General features: G+C 41.5%; 2 protein-coding genes across 4 annotated transcripts; one reads left to right on the top strand and one right to left on the bottom strand.

Annotated features, from left to right (window-relative positions):
* The first annotated feature begins 234 nt into the window (after positions 1–234).
* On the top strand, positions 235–13,233 carry ndrg1a (N-myc downstream regulated 1a). 3 transcript variants are annotated; one of them, XM_006787715.3, is made up of 16 exons: positions 235–377; positions 4,296–4,370; positions 4,881–4,916; positions 7,313–7,418; positions 7,811–7,931; positions 8,226–8,288; positions 8,392–8,452; positions 8,914–9,000; positions 9,128–9,184; positions 9,326–9,429; positions 9,674–9,730; positions 9,825–9,876; positions 10,273–10,320; positions 10,735–10,770; positions 11,113–11,164; positions 11,811–13,233. In XM_006787715.3, exons 2-16 carry the CDS (start codon positions 4,314–4,316, stop codon positions 12,068–12,070), a joined length of 1,197 nt encoding a protein of 398 aa, XP_006787778.1. In that variant the 5' UTR covers positions 235–377; positions 4,296–4,313; the 3' UTR covers positions 12,071–13,233. The 3 variants fall into 3 exon arrangements, with proteins under 3 accessions (XP_006787778.1, XP_006787780.1, XP_006787779.1); XM_006787717.3 differs by lacking the exons at positions 235–377; positions 4,296–4,370; positions 4,881–4,916 and adding an exon at positions 6,648–6,802; XM_006787716.3 differs by lacking the exons at positions 235–377; positions 4,296–4,370; positions 4,881–4,916 and adding an exon at positions 6,648–6,808.
* On the bottom strand, positions 12,836–19,629 carry ccn4a (cellular communication network factor 4a). Its single transcript, XM_006787714.3, has 5 exons — positions 19,356–19,629; positions 16,418–16,706; positions 15,189–15,443; positions 14,099–14,292; positions 12,836–14,013 (listed from the first exon to the last, which is right to left on the bottom strand). The coding sequence occupies exons 1-5, from the start codon at positions 19,401–19,403 to the stop codon at positions 13,714–13,716; spliced, it is 1,086 nt and encodes a 361-aa protein (XP_006787777.2). The 5' UTR covers positions 19,404–19,629; the 3' UTR covers positions 12,836–13,713.
* Positions 19,630–20,047: the final 418 nt, after the last annotated feature.

Raw genomic sequence — 20,047 nt, 5'->3', positions numbered from 1 at the left:
CTAAAAATAGGAAGGCAAAAGTCCTAAAATAAAGTCGGCTGTCACCGGGGATAAATCGGGTGGGCGTTCTTTTTTCGTGCATCTCACCCGAGAGTCACAGCTTCCTGGTCATGCAACCGCTGGAAAGCTGCATTCTCAAATCCCACAGCTGGTGTTGCCCAATAGAGGCGGCGGTGGGGAAAGTGGGCCGGGCTGCACGCCCCCAAGCTTTATAAAATTCCCTCATACATCCGCCTGTCGCTACACGTAAACAAAGCAACGCTGCTGTTTCAAAGAGAAAGAAGGAGAGAGAGAGATTGCAAAAGTTTTGAGGACTTTTTTCCCTCCATCTCTTCAGGAAGTTTTCATTACAGGACAATCATCTGCTAAACCAACAGGTAGGTTTCTTTTTGGAATTACGAACTCTACTATGAACTCCTTTTTTAGGGGTTCCAAGGACCTGTGCGCTCACTTCCTACTCAGTTTCCCCGTTATTGACGTTGTCTGTGCGCAACCGCTGAAACACAACTAAAATAAGAAATTAAGGCTGCATTATTCCTTTCCTTTTTCTAACCCCTTTATAGAAACTGGAACCACATTTTTATTTTTGCACATTTAAAAAATGCTTTCTATTACATGTCCACGTGCATTTTCCGAGAGAGCTTTCTCGCACTTTTGGGCATGTTTCTCAAAAAAGATAAAATAATCTGTGGCATGTGTTTCATAGCAAGGAAGGCACCATGTGTGCAAAGCGTAAAGGATCTTCGCAGATCAACGTTCATGTCACACGTGACACTGGTGGCACGCGAGCACACGGGAAACATGCAGTTTTATGTCAAATGTTGCACTCATCGTGAGGCCAGATAGTTGCATAACAAATCCTCTTTGCTTTCTAGCCTTGGTATTAATGTAACAAACAAACAAACAAACAAACAAACATGCACGAGGGTGGGGGCTGGAGGAGGGAGAGAGACTGGGCTGTGGCTGATGCTGATCGAAGTATTAAACATTTTCTTTATTGACTTAAGGTATTAACGGCAAGTGTTCCAAAAATAAATGAATAAATAAACAAATCTTTGCTAGAAAAACAAGACTGATCCCCATCAGGTCTGCGTGACCCCTCCTCACCAACTTCACTATAGGGAGGAAGACGCCCACAATTTGCTATCTCTTACAGTGAAAATGTAGGTCTGTATGAGCTTAGTCCAGCAGGCCTGCTGCTGCTCTGCTGATATTTCAGAACCAGGGATTTGACAGATTAAGCGAGTTCCCAAAGATTAGGGAAGCAATCATTGTTTTTGCAGATGGATGCAGCAGGCTCGTGGATTTAAAAGTATATGGAGGCAGAGGAGGGAAGGGATGACCTGCCCTTGATTCTGGCTCTCCGAAATTGAGACTCTGTCCAAATCTAATCACTACATATGCTTCGTTCTGTCAGTGAACAAAGAGAGTTTGAGCCCATGCTTGTTTTGTAACTTGGATGTTGTGGCTTAAAGCAGCGCGCCCCATCTCCTGGATTTACTGTGGAAAACAAGCGCTGATGTTTTACATAGACCTGAGCCAGAGTTGTTGTTTTCCTCTAAAGCTCAAACCGCAGCATCTCATTGTCAGGTGATATTTTTTTTAATATTCAGAAAGCCAACAACTGCCCTAATCAGTCATCGAAACCAAGCTTGAAAAACTAAAACCTTGACATGAAGTCAAACTGTCAACAAATAAAAATGCTTTAAATAATTTCGAGTTTGTGTTCTTTTATTTGTATTTTTTTCTGAGCTACACTTTTAGGATGATCTCTTAGAAACGTATATCCTCCCACTGTTTCCTGTTTAAGATTGCATAACAGTCTCACTTCTGCCAAGCTGAAGCTGTTTCAGTTACCGCTTTTGTTTTGTTTCTTTCCTTCTGCAATGACATTTTTCTAACAGGAGCCTTTGCATGTAGGGACAACTGCTGCCACTGGCACCGCTTTGTGCTGAGGCCGGTTTTAAAGAAGGCACCGTGCTGCAGTAAAATTCCTGTGAGGGAACACGCTCATACTCAAAATCTGAGAATAGTCTTTTACCCAATGTGGCCAAATTTGAGGAAGCGATTGTGCTCGGTGTGCCACAATATTAAGAGCAGCACAGCAGCCTTGCGTTCAGTGTTATTCACTCCATCTCATGTTATTCATCGACATTACCACCTGCCGGTGGTTTTAAAGGTAATGGGCCACTGTTGAATATTTATCTCTTTCCATGACAGTCGTTTGAAATCATTTCATAAAACATGTCACAGCAGCAGCACTCCTATCGTGTTTCTTAGGCTCAGAATCTGGTGTGGGTAAACTAACACTTCCCCTTTCTGCACTCCTCTCAAGGAGGTGAAACATTAGCTCAGCTTGGCTAACATCACAGGTGTAAACAGCAGGTGACCTAGTTGTCTTAGCCTGCTGCTCTGTCAGAGCTTCTCTCTGATGTCGACACGCTGGCAGGTAGTGACTGGTAGCCAAGCTTGAAAAGAGATGGGTCTTTTTTTTTCATTAATTTAGTTTCTGTTGTTTTCCATTTGGTCCCACATTTTCATTTACTCACCAAAGTGAGTAAATCAAAGTACAGCACACTTGTAAATCCCCTAAGATTTAGAAAAAGAAAAAGAGACACCAGATATGATAAATGTTACTTTTCCATATGGGTGAACTTACTTGCCTGGTTTTATTTTTGCTGTTTGCAAAAAAGGCTTAAAAACAGAAAACAGGCCAAGAGGTTTGCTCATGTTGACATGGGAAATCACACCCCCCCCCCCCCCCCCCCTTCCATTTTTTTTCAAATTATATAATCAAAAATGGCCTGAGCATTTTCTTTTTCTTTCGATATTATGAAAATCATAAACATGGTTTCTGTTACATGGCTGTGGAATCTCAGCGGGGGCTGCTCTCTTGTCCTCTTCAACAAAGCTCCTGCAGTGTAACCGCAGCCATGTTTTTGGAAGGGCCGCAGTGAACAAACGAACCTGTTGTTTGATACTCCTCTTCCTCTGCGGCGCTGTGAGAGCTGCCTGGCGCTGGTGTGTGTTCTCCCCATCAGAGAAACACAGGCATACAGGTGTTTGTGTGTACCCTGGGCGTATTCTGCCAGACACCCATATCTGAAACATGAGTCGCTTCCTCTAAATGGCAAACTTGCTCTGATGAGCACTCTGCAATTCTGAAGGTTGATTAAGTTTTTTTTTCTATTTTATATTTTTTCTGGGGATGTTGGTTAAGACAAAGAGAGGCATGAGAGCACAAAAGACATTGTCAAAGCCTGGAAATGGCAAACGGAGAGACTTCACCCAAACAGAAACCAAGATAAACACAGAAAGTGACAGGAAGTGCAAGCAGGGAGCTGAAAAGAAGCTGGGAAGTTTAGATGGGAACCAGGGTGTCAGTTGCTTCCTGTATATGGATGTGTGTCTTGGTCATCATGGCCCCCCCGCTTCAGCTGTGGGAGAGAAGTGGGCAAGCCCCTGGCCTGCTGGGGCCAGTGGACAAAGGGCTCTCTTAACTGGCTAATTTGATTTGCATGCAAAGTCACAGCCTACATGCTCTATTCCAACACAGCATCATGATCTGCACAGCCTGGCTTCTCTTCCAGTTTTCTGCCCTTCTGTACAACTCTTTATCTTTCTTTTCCTTTTAATGTTGTCATTAAGCCCCACTTTGATGTTCTTTTATGAAATGTCTGCCCAATCCCGAAACCTGGATTTAGGGTGGGTCTTTTTTCAGCTCTAAGTTCAGTGGATAATTAACTTGAGTCCAATCTTCAAAGTGCATGTGTAGTAGATCTTTTTTTTCTTTTAAATCTTTCAGCAGAGTGTGAATTACCCAAAAATCACACTTCCTCTTCCCCTCACAGCCAAACCTTGCTTTGTGCCTGTCAGCCACCTTGCGTGCCCTGTCTTTCAGGTTATCCACGTGTTTCTCATGTAGGCGGTTCGCAGGTGTGGTCCATTATGTGAGCCGCATGTTACTGCAGATAACTGCTGCAAGTCTCTGCATGTTGCGAGTGTGTCATGGACTATATTAAACTTAAGCCCTCTTTCCTTTCGTGTAAAGAAACACACCCAGCCAAAGTTCAAGCAGGCCTCATTCTATTGTCTGCAAGTCCTCAATTCTGACAAAAGTCTCACAGCAGTCCCCTTAAAGACGCTTAAGAGCAAAAGCAAGGATGAAACTGTACTTTAACAGGCCTTTAATCACTCTTTTATTTTAAAATACAATAATGCATTTAAAAACCTTGATCCTCATACACAGAAATATCCTGAACCAGTCGTTAACTAATTGCTCCGATCTCTCCCAGGCTCTGCAGCTCTTTGAAATGGATGATATCCAGGTTGTTGAGTCCAAACCCCTGCTGGTTGACAGGGAGCTGCCGGTATGTTTTGTGCAAAGTTTTGTTTAATGGTGACTCTCAGATAAATCTTAAGTTGTTGGAGTTCTATGCTGTCAAGCTTTGCATGCTTTTTGCTGATTTATTTGTGCCTCTTAGCTTGACTTTTCTTTAGATATAACTTTTGGGATATTGGTGCTTTTATATGAGAAAGTAATCACTGAACACTTCATAAATTTCTACACACAAATTTCCAAAATATGCACAGCAAAAGACAATTAAACTGTCTGTGGTCGGCTGTGTGTTAGAAAAATGGAACTAATGCAATAAGAAAATCATGCATGTGCACCAGAATACCACAGTGTGATTCGCTTTCACATAATTTCACAGAATGTTCTTCATGTTTGATGCATTATGTTGATCGTGAAGTCAAAATTATACTTGATTCGGGTTGGGTTCAGTGATGGGAACTGACTTCGGGATATTAGATTATAGCTTGTTGCACCGTAATCATGTTATCTTTTATGTTTTCATTCCTCTTTTCTCTCTTTCCAGGGCTTGAGAGAGGCTGTGCAGCAGCTTGTAACCAAGGTATGTTTGCACACACACACATTAAATACTTTATTATTCTGACAAGTTGCAACTTTTTGTTTTAGCAGTTAAATCCACTGCTTGGTATCTCATAACTTTACCTTGAATAGTACCATCTAGTGGTTGATAAAATGAAATACTTTGATAATTATTAACATAGCCGTGGCACTACCTCAATGACCTTTTATCTGCTGTGATTTTATTAGGACAGAAACCTAATTAGGGTTCCACTAACTGAGTCAGCTACAGGAAGTGATGAAACGCATGTTGAACTAGGTTTGATGATGCAGCCTATCGGGAGAAACCACATGTGTTTTGGTGCTGCTGAGTCTGGGGGCGATCCCAACAGCCTGTACAGAGCTCCTTACAGTCAGAAAACATTTGCTGCCCCTTGAATCTGTGTTGTTTTTAAATAACAGTAGGTGTGAGAAGTGCATTGGTTTCAACTTAAAAAAATATTTTCTTCAAACTTCATGTGAATGTAAGGGTTTTGTGCTCAGGCAGTGTGTGGATGGGGTTCTTTTACTGAGAGTCTGAGCTCCATCAGAGTCCTTCTGACTTTCTTTGCTGTGACACTGACAGATTGGTTGACCTAAAGTATCCAGGGCAAGTGTTTGATGTCTCTGTGGGGACTAAGCTTCCAACAGTCAGTCGCGCAGGATTAGTTGGCTCTGATGATATTCCCTGATTTTATTAGCGAATGCATTCATGACACCTGGACACACGCACATACACAAAAAAGAAATTCCACTGTAAGTTTCACAGATGTGCGTGTGTGCTTGTGAACACTCTGTACACACAGACACATGCTCGTTGCCTTGCAGGATTATCTCCACTGCGTAGTCTCCACGTTTGAGTGTGCCCTGCAAAGTGTGGGTGGAGCGAGCTGTGGTGAATCCTGTACATTACATTTAGTAAATAGGTTTTACCTCCTTGCTGGATGTTCCTGTCAAGTAGATCCCATGCAGTTAGAACTGGTTTGGGGGTAAAAAAACAAACTACCTAATAGGTTGTCTCGTGACATACCCTTGACCTGCTGATGGATCACCATAGAGCTGCTGTTGGTTAATAATAAACCTTCATATAAACAGTTTAAGTTTAAAATTAGTAGACATAAAGAAATGAATGACTATGTAAAAGCAATTTTTAGCTAATAATCACTCTACATATTTAGATTTTATAGAAAAAAAAACATTTTTTTTAAAGGATTTAAATGTTTTTTTTAGTCTAGTTCTTAAAACTGATTTATTCATGGATTTTGGCAGTATTTATGTTTGGAGAAATTTCTAAAACTTCGTTTCACTATTCAACTACATTTTTAATGTATTATGGGTGAGTTTTAACCAAGTACTGAATGTGTAATTTAGAAAAAAATCAATGATTTTCATCAAAAGGGCTCAGTCTAGTCTCGAAAGACTGTTTGCTGCCGTATATCGTGCAGGATCTATATTTAATTACCAACACTAAGTAAATCTTTGTTTTTGTAAATCTTCTCCCCTAAATATTACTGAATAATAGCTGCTGCCTCATTTATTCATCATGTTTTGCCACTCATCACATGCTCATACTTATCATGTCAGCGCAGTAGCTGATGCCCCTCTCTGACATTGGCTGATCCAATTTAAGGATATCTTCATCTAGAATTAGCTTGTTTTGACCAGCCTGCAAGGCACCATGGGAGGCCAGGAGCTTAGGCCAACTGGTAAGCAGCAGGGGTATAAAATGCAGTTCTCACTGAAGGGCTTCAGAGGCTTACCAGCTCTTGGATCTATAGCTCAGAGAGCCACTGTAACTACAGTTTTCAGTAGCAAGCGGTGTTTAACTCCATTCCTGCAAACATGGTTCTGGAGGATCCTGATGTGGAAATGATTGTCGCTGAGATTGAAGTGAGCGTGAGTAGACTAAAAGCTTTATTAAAATGTTTGCTTTAGTTTCCAGCGGATTTGTGGGATTATGCTGCCTGCTGGACAGTAGATACTAAAGTTGGAGTTGTTGCACAGGTGCTAAACGGGGGAAAAAAGCTCTATTTTATTCTTCTTTTGTGGCTCATTTTGAAATGGCTTTGCTTACTTTTCAGTTGGTAAAGTAAATAAAAAGCTAATACATTTAATGGAATGATAAACCTCTGTAACGAGATGCGGCATGGTTGGGTAAATTATTCCTGGTGAAGAGCCTATCATTTAGATTTTCCATCAAAAAAACAGGCTAATTATTGGAGGTTGTATTTAACAAAAGTATTTCAAATATTACTGCAACAGCTTTACTTTGTCATATTGACTATGCAGCCCTGTTGCACCAGCATCAAGGAGTAACTTTAAAGAATTATATATAAATATATTTATGTATCTTTTGTAACCTGGAGCTATAAAAGTATGGTCATGTTTGTGTATCTATAGGAGCACGATGTGGAGACTCCTAATGGAAGAATTCACTGTACAATGAAGGGGGTTCCCAAGGGGGACAGACCAGTCATTCTCACCTTCCATGACGTCGGCCTGAACTGTAAGCCTACCTCATTATTTCCTTTAGCTTGGTGAAACATGTGCCGTGGTACCGAAGGCCTTATGTGTTTTGAATGATCATACCAATTAAAATGAAATTGGTTTCTCTGAACTACCTTTATATTAAGTCTTTTGCATCACAGTATCTAAGCTGGACTTATAATCCTTGTATCCACGCTATCATTTTACGCTCGGTCATGTTTGTGTATCTGTAGGAGGAGGTTCCATGATTTGTTTTTTCTTTTTTTTTTGTAATGAAGTCAGATTTTGTAAGATTGCTCACGGCACCTCCAAACCTGAGATTTGCTCATCTATTCAGGCTGTTTGAGTTCTTCTTTCCCTCTCTATTAAGAGCCACTCATCCAACTCCGCCATCTTTTCACTGTTTTCCAGACAAAACCTGCTGGAACACGCTCTTCGACCATGAGGACATGGCGGAAATCATGCAGCACTTTGCTGTGTGTCACGTCGATGCCCCGGGGCAGCATGAAGGAGCAAACACCTTTTCCACTGGGTGAGCCAGATGCACACATGCATGCGCGCACACAGTCACAAACAGAGAGACACTTAATGTATGTCAAGCAGTCTGTGACCTCAGAATCAACAGGTAGATCGCTGCGACTGTGCTTAAGGCGACCTAATTTGACAAGTATTATCTCTTGTTCAGCCTAATCTCTGCTTTAATGGTGAGACTTTGCCTTATGTTAAGATTAGCTGAACACAAACTGCTGTCAGGTTTTGATAACGGTAATATAGGACCATTGCTGATTAGATAGTGTCTGTAACAATACCCTTTTTGTTTCCCCAGATATGAGTACCCTTCTATGGACCAACTCGCTGAGTCTCTCCCACTGGTCTTAAAGCATTTTGGGTAAATTGAGCTCCAGTTCCCAGCCTGACACTTCACTCTTTATATTTGAGACACTTTCTAACCGGTTGTTCTAACAGTACCCCTCTACTTTTGTGCACTCTAGCCTGAAAAGTGTGATTGGCATGGGCATGGGAGCCGGGGCCTACATTCTGTCCAGATTTGCTGTGAGTTTACCCCACGCTCTCTCAGTCACACTTAATATTTTCAGTATTAATCAATCTTGGATTAGCAGAGCTGGCTAATGGGTTTCTGCTCTTGGCTGATTTTTGGCAACACACCGCCGCTTATTGCTTGAGCCTGCAGAGCCATGAAAGCCTCAGGAATGTACAAGATCAGCTCACCACTAACACTGTGCTCAATAGTAAGCCCCCCTCCCCGCTGACACAAAGCTGGCAAAGATGCAACATTTAACTCTTTGCAGAATTTACTTTAACTAGTTCTATATTGTTCCACAGGGCACAATATAACATTAAAGAGCTTTAGATTAAAACCTAGCCCTCACCAAATTGGGCAACAATAAATAAATAGATGGGCTATACAAAATATTTTTTTAATCTGTTGCAGGGCACATATTTAGCGAAATGTGTCGTGGTTTATTTCTAAAGTTGATTTATGTATGTTTTAGCTGGACTACCCAAATATGGTAGAAGGCCTTGTTCTCATCAACATCAACTCGTGTGCTGAGGGATGGATGGACTGGGCTGCACACAAGGTAATGCGCGTATAAACACACATATGAGCACCTACAACTGTTCAAACCATTTCCAAAAACTGTGGTAACTTTGACTTTTGGATTTGCAGAACCATTAAAGCTAAACATAGCTTTTTCTGTTTTTTAGATCAGTGGCTGGACTCACGCAGAGCCCGACATGATCATCACCCACCTGTTTGGAAAGGTAAAGATTCAAATTCTCATTAAGATTTTTGTTTAATATCTTCATTACGCTTAAAGTATGTCTGTAAACTGAAACTAGGATTTTAGTTAGATTAATTTGTAGGTCGTGGGTTGAACCCGTCTTTTGTTTTGGGTACCGCAGGAGGAAATCCACCACAACCATGATCTAATTGCCACATACCGCCACCACATCATGAATGACATGAACCTGTTTAACCTGCATCTCTTTGTCAAGTCCTATGAAAGGTAAGCACAGCATCTAGTTTATGTAAATGTTTCATGATATAATCTTGGTGTTTGAGTTCATACACTCTAATGGAAAGTGTGGTGGCTCCTTAGTGTAGTGCTGTACACATTTGAGATACCAATCCCTGTGGAGTTGAGTCAGGGAGGCCATCGGGTGCAAAAACGGCTAAATTAAAACGTTTATGAATTAGGGAGCAGCCGAAAGTAGCGTGTTCTGCACACTAACAGATGTGTCTGTCTACAGTCGAAGGGATCTGGAGATTGAGAGGCCAGTCCCTGGAAGCCATGCCAGAACCCTCAAGTAAGTTGTTCTCAAAAACGGCATCAGCTTAAATGAAACGATGTTATTTCTAACACGGAAACATTCACTGTGTGGTTGTGTGTCCTTTATCCAGGTGCCCTTCTCTGCTGGTGGTTGGCGATAGCTCTCCTGCCGTGGAGGCCGTGGTGAGTTCACACGGCTCAAGTGCTAATGATTAGACTTCCCACTGCCGTTAACACGGTTCAACTTGTGCTGGACGTGTTTTCCATTCGCTTCAGCCGTCTGCTTAAGCCCAAGAGATATGCAAGGCTAAGTGCTTAAGGACAACAGTTTAGCATGTCTTAGGCAAGAACCGAATTGGAAACAGAAACGGAGTGATGCAGATCAGCTTTAATCTGTTAAAGTTAAGAGATTTGTGTGACTGTTGCTGCTTTCAGCTGCAAACGGGTCCCAGATCCAAAACGTATTTGTTAGTATATATTATCCATAGGAATAACTGGATTAAGCACATCACCACATTAAAAACTTGTTGGTCATCACACATCATTTGCCTAATAAATGTTTTGGGTTTGTTCCTGCAGGTTGAGTGCAACACTAAGCTGGACCCCACAAAGGCCACCCTTCTTAAGGTGAGGGCCCCACTCCATTCCCTCTGTTGTGGCCTTTACCCCACACCTCCTGTCTCCTATTCTCATCCAGATTATAGCCGCCTTGATGAAAACTCATCTGCTGATAAGATTCCATTGGCTCAGCATTTACTTGGTGATATATTAACCAGTGTTATGACAGCTGAACGTTTCCCCAGAGCTCACTGCACTGACCTACTTCGGCTGGCCTGTGGCGAGCTTTTTATGAACCGCATCTCAAATCAAATGGCTGTTTGACTTAAAGTGGTGCCTTTTACTGGGGTTAACGGTTCTGCGTGTTCAAATTGGACTTAATGAGCGCTGTGGGGGGGTTATGGAGTGTGTACGATGCTGCACGAATACACAAGTGACAACATGCAAAATTCTAATTTTGTGTTCTTTTACTCTTCTCCCCAGATGGCCGACTGCGGTGGCATGCCCCAGGTTGACCAGGTGTGTATGCGTGAGAAAGAAAATAGGGAGGGGGAAATGACACGAGAGACATTGATGCTGTACAGCAGGCTGGACAGGGCTGGATAATCGGCACACGGGGTCAGGTGGAGGGGTGGATGGCGTAGGAGGGTGGCACTTAAGAGCATTAACACGTACCAGACATGAACCACAGTTGTCAGGTTGTAATCCTCCAAACTGCACAGCACCTGTTCATAACAGCTGTCATATCACAGACCCTGGGAAGTAAGCTGCTGGCTGAGAGCTTGAACCTGTCAATGTTATGCAAACAAATATAATAATTACTGACAAGAGAACTGATTATCTTTATGTTCCTCTCTGCAGCCTGGCAAGCTGACCGAGGCGTTCAAGTACTTCATTCAGGGCATGGGATACAGTAAGTATCACATACTTTCACTTTGTTTTACTGAGATATGTTCAGATTAAATTTTCTTCTTCCAACGTGCATTAAAATAAAAAACGGCACAGAAAAAAATGCCTGCCATCACCAGTGCTTACAGATTTAATTCTGTAAAAGATGCATATTCTGCCACCTTGTGGTGAGAGAAAGATCTCTTAACCTTAGAGTTCACCTCATCCAGTGTTGAAAAATCAAACACTCTGAAAACATTAATGCGCTAATTTATTTTGTTAGGCTCCTCATTACGTTGCTGAGACCAGTAATATAACTTCTAGTTTAGAATAGCACATTAAACCTTACGTATTCCCACGCATAAGCACAAACAGCCACCCTAAGAAGGACACGCACAAGATCTGAGCACTCGAGTGTCACATTCTTGTCCCTTTGCGTGCCAAAATTAATTATTTATGATGAACTGCTCTGAGAATGCCCCCTTTTTTTTTGCCAATTTTAATTGTCTGCATCTGTTTGGATGGCTTGCTTTCATTGTAACAACACGTGGCAATTTATATGCTCGCCATACATTTATTACAAAATTCTGCAAATCTTCTTGAAGGTTGTGATGAAAGGTAGAGAGCAATGGGAAAGTAGACGTCAGTAAATTCTTCTCCTCTTCCCTCAGTGCCTGCTGCCAGCATGACCCGCCTTGTTCGCTCCCGTACTGCCTCTGGCTCTAGCGTCACCTCGTTCGACGGCAACCGCTCCCGCTCCCACACCAGCGAGGGAAACCGCTCCCGCTCCCACACCAACGAGGGCAGCCGCAGCCGCAGCCACACGGCTGAGAATCCGCACGGCCGCTCCCACACAGACAGCTCCATGGACACCACGGCCAACAACAATGTGGACCAAGGTGTGAGCAAGTCCGCCGAAGTGTCCTGCTAAATAACCCTCCACTCAGCAGACATCCAAACCTCTCAAGGATCCCCTTCAGTCTGTGCTGCGCTACCTCTAATTCACACCTGGCCCATGTACCTGGAATTGTTTAAAAGAGAGGGGAAAAAAAAAGAAATTAAAAAACGCACAATACACACTCAACTGCAGATTTCTCAGTGCAGATGAGTTGCCCTAGTTTGGAAATATGTTTGAGTAAGAAGGTTGAGGTCGTGTTTATTGATTGCAAGCAGAAAATGTTTGGGGCCATAGTGTAAATGGAGGCAACGCAGCATTTGGGGACATCGAAGCAGAGAATGTCGGAGAAAGCTGTGGCTAAGAGTACACCAGCTTGTAATATATCCCTCATAATCTCACATACAAAAAAAAAAAAATTAACCTCCACTTCATCTTTCCCTCCAACCTCATTTTTTTTGTCCATTTTTACCCTACTGACGCAGCTTTCTCAGATTTACCCGACTGTAAATGTGTTTCCTGTTCTCACTGTAATTGTTCGATCATTTATTCGTTTATTTTTCATGTATGAGTTATTGTTCGTATGTAGGAGCAGACTTGTAGATGTGGAGAGTGAATGGGGAGGCACTACACATATATATCTTTGAAAATTGAAAGGGCAGACTTAAAGTATATCATGCACAGCAAATTGTTTGACCTTGCAAATGTCATTTATTTCCCCCCCTGTGAATTTTCTTTTCCCCAAAAGATTGTTGAAATAGCAGTTTGCAGGTGAATTTAAAATTAATCTAAATTGTATGCTTTGTCGTCAATCAAAACACTGGAAAAACCAATGCTAAAGCTTCAGGATCACATGGTTTATTAATGGATCAAAAACAGTTCTCTTAATGATTTTTATGATGATTTCTATGCAATCAATGTGCCATGAAATTGTTCACCTTTGTTAGATTGTGCTGCTCCTGTGTGTGGATTCTTGAGTGAGTGATAAAAGAGGTCCACATGTAAACACGAGGATAGCCATAGAACTTACCTGATACTTTCTACTCTTTCTTCTGTATTTTACTTGCACTACAAAAACATTTGGCTCTGTAGAACACGTACATACAGCTTTGTAAATACACAACCTTCTAATGCTGTAGGAAAGCATTAAAATGACATAACCGTTTGTATTTATTAAAAAATGACAAAAAAATGTGTAACAGAGTTTTCCTGATGATCCTTATTTCATATGAATATGTAGTCCTGGGGATCTTTGTTCATCTCTTAACACTTATAGGGAGAATTTAATGAAATAGATGAAGAAAAACCTACAACCTCCGTTGATTTGGGAGTTTAAAGGCAGGCAAGCAATGTCCTTGTGAGACGTCGTCCAAAAAACATAGCATGCCAGTACATATGCCAAAAGCCTCATAAATAAATTAAACCTTCAGTATTTCACATGCTTTGTTGAATATTTTCATTTGCAAACAGTTCTTTAAATAGTCTTCAAAAGCACACCATGCTTTATGAATACACATATGTGATATTTACAGATTTTTCCAATAGGAAAAAGAAAACAGAACAAAATCCCTTGTACATGACTGGACTAAAAGAGGAAAGGAAAAAAACTGCATAGGAAATGAAAGTCAGGAAAAAGTTCTAAAGCTCTTTACAGATGGGACAAACCGACAGGTCGCTTCTTAGTTCATAACCTCTGGATAACCGTAATAATTCTCCAGGTCAGCAAAGATGTCATTGGGGCTTCTGCAGCTGAGGTTGCAGAAGCAGGCCTGAACCCACAACATCTTCCAGGTGAATCCTGCCCCGTTGGGACACTCAAACTCTACGTCGATGGTTTTGGATTTGTAGGGGATGCAGCAGCGTTCGTCGGTGCAGACGCCGCAGTATTTGGGCCGGTACGCTTTCTTGCTGGTGCAGCCGGAGATGGTGAGGTTTGTTGGCTGATCTTCCCTGTAGATATTAAGACATTTCTTCCCTGGCTGAGGGAGCAAAGAAACAGGAAGCTTTTAAATATTAAACCATTTCAGTTTGATCACTTATTGTGCGTGTTTCTGAGACTACTACCTTGATGTGTTTGGTGATGTCGACCTCGCACGGCCGCAGGTTACAGAGACGAGACTCTTTAAACAGCTCGCATCGCTCATTGGCATTGGAGATCCTCATGGACAGGCCGCGGCCGCAGGTCTTTGAGCACGGGCTCCATGAGGTAGTCTGGGTAATGCAGTTTTTGTGCCAGTTTGTGGTCTCGGCTGGGAAAACTAGACAGCAGCATAGACAGAGAGGTGTGCAACTAGATCATGTTCAGCACCATTTCATTGTCAAAGTGCTCCAGGTCGCTACAACTCTACTCCATTTGGCAAACCAAGAGTTAAATATAGACAGTTTTAATTAAATTGAAAATTCACAATATTTCAATCAATTGTTTGGTTATTAGAGACAAAAAAAGTCAAAACAAGGATTGTTTTTCCGACTGCAGTTAAATTTAGCAGCATGGCTCCCCGGCAGACCCCAGCATAATACAGAGCAGTGATAAAAGATGTAACAGGACTCAGCTTTATAATAACTGGATCAAAAAATAAAAAAATCAGATCAAAGATCAAAAATCACAGTATGACTGTCTCCCCTCGTGTCGCATCTGTTTTTAATCCAAATTGTTAAATTATGTCTGCCTAGAAGTCTGGATCTAATTTGTTTCCTTATGCAACACAAAAAGATCTTCATTCACATTCTTGCCTCCACTGGCTTCCACAGGAAAGGATTGATTTGTCACTCACACGCTTACGACAAACATGTACTTCACGTCTGGACTACAAGCTTTACTTGCACAGCTACTTTGTGAGATGCAGTTTCAAACAGAGCAGATTCTGTTACTTCTAAAGACTTATACTGGTGTAAATAACACTCAATATCAGAAATATTCACAGTGTACTGTATGTATGTCTACATTTCTGTGCAAACAATACTGTCCAAGAGAGCTCCAATTAGTCATGTAAAATCCTCACATTTTTAAGAATACCGAGGGCTTCCTAGTAATTTGTTCACTATATTTGTACTTGAAGCGTTCCCTTCCATTTAAATGACCTCTGAGCCATCAACTCTGAACATTAGATTTAGGGGTTAAAACATACAATATTTTTTATCCAAAGCTTCCTACCCTCGACTGCATGTCGCAGCGCTGTCTTGCGCCCTCTCCTGGGCTCGTCACAGATCCACTGCTCGCAGCACTGTCCCCGGACTTTGATTCGTCGTGGGGTCTGGCACCAAACACGGGGAGGCTGAGACTCTGTGCACAGCCCCACACAGCCAATAGCACCGTTAACACACACGCACTGGTATTTACAGTTGGGCTGGAAACTCTCCCCGTTACGGTAGATCACGCCATTGTGCTCGCAGCCGCTTCCCGACATGTCTGGCAGAGAGGGATGACAAGCAGGAATATATTATAAAGGCATGCAGGGCAAACACACAAAAGCTTGGACTTGTGCGTTGCTGCTGAACTGTGTCCGCCATTATTAGGAGGACATTTGTCTTGCAGAGCTTAGAAAATAAAAGCAATCGACAAATGAAACATTTTGCACTTCAGAAATGTTTGAAAACTGTTATATTAGTCTCCATTTTTTATTTTCTTATTCCATCTTCAAACTGTCATCAGATCATGTGTAGGTAGGTTTTAAATGAAACTTCTATTAGAGATGGAAAATCTGTGACACCATAGGTCTGTTTTTACTAAAAAAAATTTAGCAGCAGACATCATTTAGCGGGAGGTAAGTATTTCATTTCTCAACAGCTTATTCCAAAAAATAAAGTCCTTAAAAGTGAGCACAACAAGCAACGAATGAACAAAAGGGAATAATTAAAAAGGGAAAAAAATGGTGTGAGTGAAACTAAAATGATAAATGGTATGAAAATAACAACACATAGACGTATTAAAATACAAAAAACATGTAATGCAATAATTACATTAGAAGCTAGTGCTGTGCAATATCTGGGATAGATTTGATCTCGACATCAGGCAATGATTAAGTCTGCACAGTCTGCAAGGATGTAGAACAAAGGCAAAAAAAATAAAATAAATGAAAACATGAATAACACAAAAGGTTATTTGCATGTTGGACACTTGGATATAAAACTTGCAGATATGTCCCTAGACTGAGGTCAATAATTCTCTTCCATGTGTGCTCTGTGCTCTTTGTTGAATAATGTGCACATGCTGCCTGTGCCATGAAACAAAACCAAAAATAGCTTTTTCTTATATTCTCTACTCAAGTCTGTGCTATGCTGCAGTTTGTGTGAAGTTTGGACAATGAACAACATTGCAACATTACAAAAATGAACTTTTGATGCGGTGTACAGCGGTAGTTTGTTTTGGTGAGTGACACTTACATGCACACACTCCTTTTTCGTACCTAGGCTTGTCTGAGCTGTAGTCGCAGTACAGTCCCTTGTGGTAGTCACACATGTCTGCCTCATTGCACACCTCGCCCACCTGCTGGGCGCAGGTCTTGCAGCAGTCGCAGCCATCCATGAGGAGGCTTACACCTGGCGGGCACTTAGGGGGGGTCTCTGGACACTCGCAGGGCCACTTGCAGTACTGTGTGCGGTTGTACGGGTCTACAAATGGGGATGTGACAGCTGCGGCAGGCGGCATCGTGGTGGAATTCAGGGAGTAGGCCTGCAGAGAGGAAAGGGGAAAGAAAATGAGTTTCCCAGTTCATATACTCTATGTTTATTAATCTAATATGTCCAATAGCTTTCACATCCTGCGTACAGCTTATGTCACATCATCAAACCTGAGCCTTTGTTACAGTGATTGCACAAAATAAGTCATCTGCAGCTACTCTTTCAACCTGTTTGTCCAGATTTTTTTTTATTGCACAAAAGGTATTTGACCCCTTGTGTGGAGGCAATATTTTTAATGCCCCTAATCATGATTTTTTTTTCATCTAGCCCTCTTTGGTAACCATGTCTCAGCAAGTAATGAACTTGAAAGGTTTAAAATCCCTTACTTGTACACTTCTGCTTCAGTGCTAACATGTGTTCGTGCTGCGCAATAAATTAAATAAGACTATAAAAATGAATTAAACACCCAGTGGAGATAATCTTATTAAATCACCATCGCGCCCTGGTGTCTTATGTATTAACACTGGTTTCCGTCGCCATATTTCAAACAAGAACTGTGCTTCTTACAGTTATAAAAATCCTGCCAATGAAATGAATTTCATCTCCCTTGGCATTATGACTCTTACAATCTGCTCTGCGTAGCCAAGATCACACAGTAAAGAGCTTTGCAGCTCTTAAAAGCAGATGTTCTCACAGCAACGCAGCACATAAGGCACATTAACAACCCAGAGCTTAGAGGTTAGCTTTGGGCAGAGAATGCATGAGCCTCAGCTGATGAAAGTTCGGGAATGTGAATGGGTTTTTTTTGTTGTTTTTTGTAAAAAAAAATAATAAATGGTTGAGTCTAAACTGAATTCTTTTTGTTTTGAGAGCATGGTGTGCTTGAGAAAGGAGCAGGAAATGATCTCCAGGTTGTTACTTCGTGTGACAGAAACCGAAACTTCCCTCTCAGGGAAAGTGAAGTCATGTTGCATTTATGATGCAAATCGAGCAAAACTTCAAACGCAGATGAGTCAGTTTTGTAGCAATAATAAACCACAAAGGCTCTTTATGAATAAGACTTCAGCTGAAGCAGATACCATGTCCATCCTAATTACAAGTACAGTATGTGGTTGGGGCTGGGCGAGAAGTGAAACATATAAAATTAGCTCCAGTATTGTCTCTACAGCCATAAATACTTATAGCAGAGCTCTTAAATGGGGAGCTTGAAAGATACAAGTGCGTGCACACTCTGTCTGCGGTTAACTGTGCGAAAAGATGCTTAATCATCTTAAGCACGGTGGATCCGTTTTCCTCAGCTTGTTCTCAGCACTTCAGTAGAATTATGGTCATATTAAAGATAATGCAGATGAACGACTTTTAGTCACAGTCGTGCCACAAAGCTGTTTATCAAAAGACTTAATTTATTCTGCAGCCATGAATCTAATTTGCAAAGGGGCATACATATTGTTCCCGCTAAGGAAATCATCACCCTGACACAGAAAAAGGAGATCATAGAAATCAAGATGTGAGTGCTTCATAAATTAATTATTAAAGCTGGGCTGTGATTGATACAAACATCATCTTATTGAAATCGTTTATCTCTGATGAACACATTTTGCATGTAGGATATTTAACAATACCAAGACAGAGAGATTATTTAGTGAGCTATTTGTGGTTATCATCATCATCTTTTTTCCCCCTTTTTGAATGCTTTCTAACGTGACCTCAAATACTTGTCATATTTTTGTGGCAGCTGGTTACAAAGAGATTACAAGTGCTGATGACCCTGGCTCCACTCCTGGTTTAATCTCTTCTTCCTGTCAGCCTGCAGTCAGGTCAGATGACCTGCGGGGAGGTGTTGGCTTGATTTACCCTTCCTCAGAGCAGAGGAGAAAGGACTTTTCCCAGGGGAAACTGTAACTCAGGCGTTGTTGTTATTTCCCTCCAAACCACATGAGTTTATTATGCAATAATGAGAATATATTTAATACTGACTATTCACAACCACACTGTTTAGAGGTATATTTGACATTGATGCTGAATAACCTAAATCTTACAAAAACTAAGAATATCGCAGTGTTTAACATGTTTAACACAAAATATCATTAATTTAACCATTCAGTTTCTGAGGTTAGACCACAAACTGGTGTCTTTATGAGTAGAAAGGCTGTGAGGAGGCAGTGGGATACAAGAACGCACATGAGTACCCCCAAATATCCACCAGGTGGCACTAAAATATAACCGAACGAGCCTAGAGACAACTTTGAGCATCCCACAGTGCAAAATTAAAGCCAGATAATGGATAATAATAAATAAAGGATAATAATTATGGATTGCTTTTATACAGCGCTTTTCAAGGACACAACGACCAGGACAGAGAGGCCGGGAATCGAACCGGCGACCTTCCGGTTACAGATACGCTTCCCAACCCCCTGAGCCACGGTCGCCCCGATAAAGGACAACAATAAGTTATTAAGCAGATTTTAATGGAAATATTTATTCAGCCAAAGGTTAAAAAAACTATTTTTTTTTAAAAAAACAACTCCTTTTTTTAAAATTTTTTAGAATCTCAGCCTACCTTACTAACTTTAAAATAACCCCCTATATCTTCTGCAACTTGCATTAAACGTCTGAGTTACATGCAACCTGCACGTTAAAAGAAAGAAAGAAAGAAAAACAAAAGACAAAAAGGTACTTTGGGAAATGCCATCCATCCCACCTGTTGAATCCCGGCTGCTGTTAGAATCCACAACAGGAGCCAACTCATCACTGGTGAGGAACTGCACACGCATTGAATCCAGAATTAGTTCCGTCTCTCAAACGCGCCACACGCCGCTCTCCTCAGGTGTGCTACATCCTCGTCCCCTCGCTGACATCTCGGCGCCCTTCGGTTTGCGCTGACAGCCTGTTTCCTCTCTTCCCCTCAGCTCCACTTTCACCCGAACCTCCTCTTCTCCAGAGCGCTGGCAGCTGTGGTGGTTAGGGCGTGTCTGGGATAGTCTCTGGAAGGACTCTGACACTCCTGTTACTGCTGCTTAATTTAAAGGCTCCAGATATTTCCAAGTCAGTCTGAAGAGTATGCTTACGTAGGCTACAGAATCATTGCCCTCTACTCCACAAGTCATAAGTTCCTTTGAGGATTTCAGTGTAGTTAATGGGTCATTCTGCACAGGCAAAATAGAGATTCAAGTTACTGTCTTTGTTGCATGTGAGTCTCCTATTAAGATAGGCCTCACATACACAGACATTACAAATACAATCAGTTTACACTGAGGCCTGGACTTTGTGTAATGCTCCCGATTTGGCTTCCTCTGAACTTATTTACTTCAGCAAACATATTTGGAATTATTTATCATGCGCCTGTCATTGCATGAGAGCATTTTCTTTTAACACCGCTGTAACTACACCTAG

Source organism: Neolamprologus brichardi, chromosome 22 (assembly GCF_056152115.1).
Source record: "Neolamprologus brichardi isolate AB-2024 chromosome 22, ASM5615211v1, whole genome shotgun sequence".
Classification (NCBI taxonomy): Eukaryota; Metazoa; Chordata; class Actinopteri; order Cichliformes; family Cichlidae; genus Neolamprologus; species Neolamprologus brichardi.
The sequence above is the reverse complement of the archived record's forward strand: the minus strand, read 5'-3'. Positions and strand labels throughout refer to the sequence as shown.

Excerpts from the sequence above, each read along its gene's own strand:
- ndrg1a (XM_006787715.3), top strand. The coding sequence starts at position 4,314 with ATGGATGATATCCAGGTTGTTGAGTCCAAACCCCTGCTGGTTGACAGG. Across the intron at positions 9,001-9,127 it reads TGGACTGGGCTGCACACAAG|ATCAGTGGCTGGACTCACGC; the intron begins GTAATGCGCGTA and ends TCTGTTTTTTAG. Across the intron at positions 9,731-9,824 it reads AGCCATGCCAGAACCCTCAA|GTGCCCTTCTCTGCTGGTGG; the intron begins GTAAGTTGTTCT and ends TCCTTTATCCAG.
- ccn4a (XM_006787714.3), bottom strand. The coding sequence starts at position 19,403 with ATGAGTTGGCTCCTGTTGTGGATTCTAACAGCAGCCGGGATTCAACAG. Across the intron at positions 15,444-16,417 it reads CGAAAAAGGAGTGTGTGCAT|ACATGTCGGGAAGCGGCTGC; the intron begins GTAAGTGTCACT and ends CCTCTCTGCCAG. Across the intron at positions 14,293-15,188 it reads GCTGCGACATGCAGTCGAGG|TTTTCCCAGCCGAGACCACA; the intron begins GTAGGAAGCTTT and ends GCTGCTGTCTAG.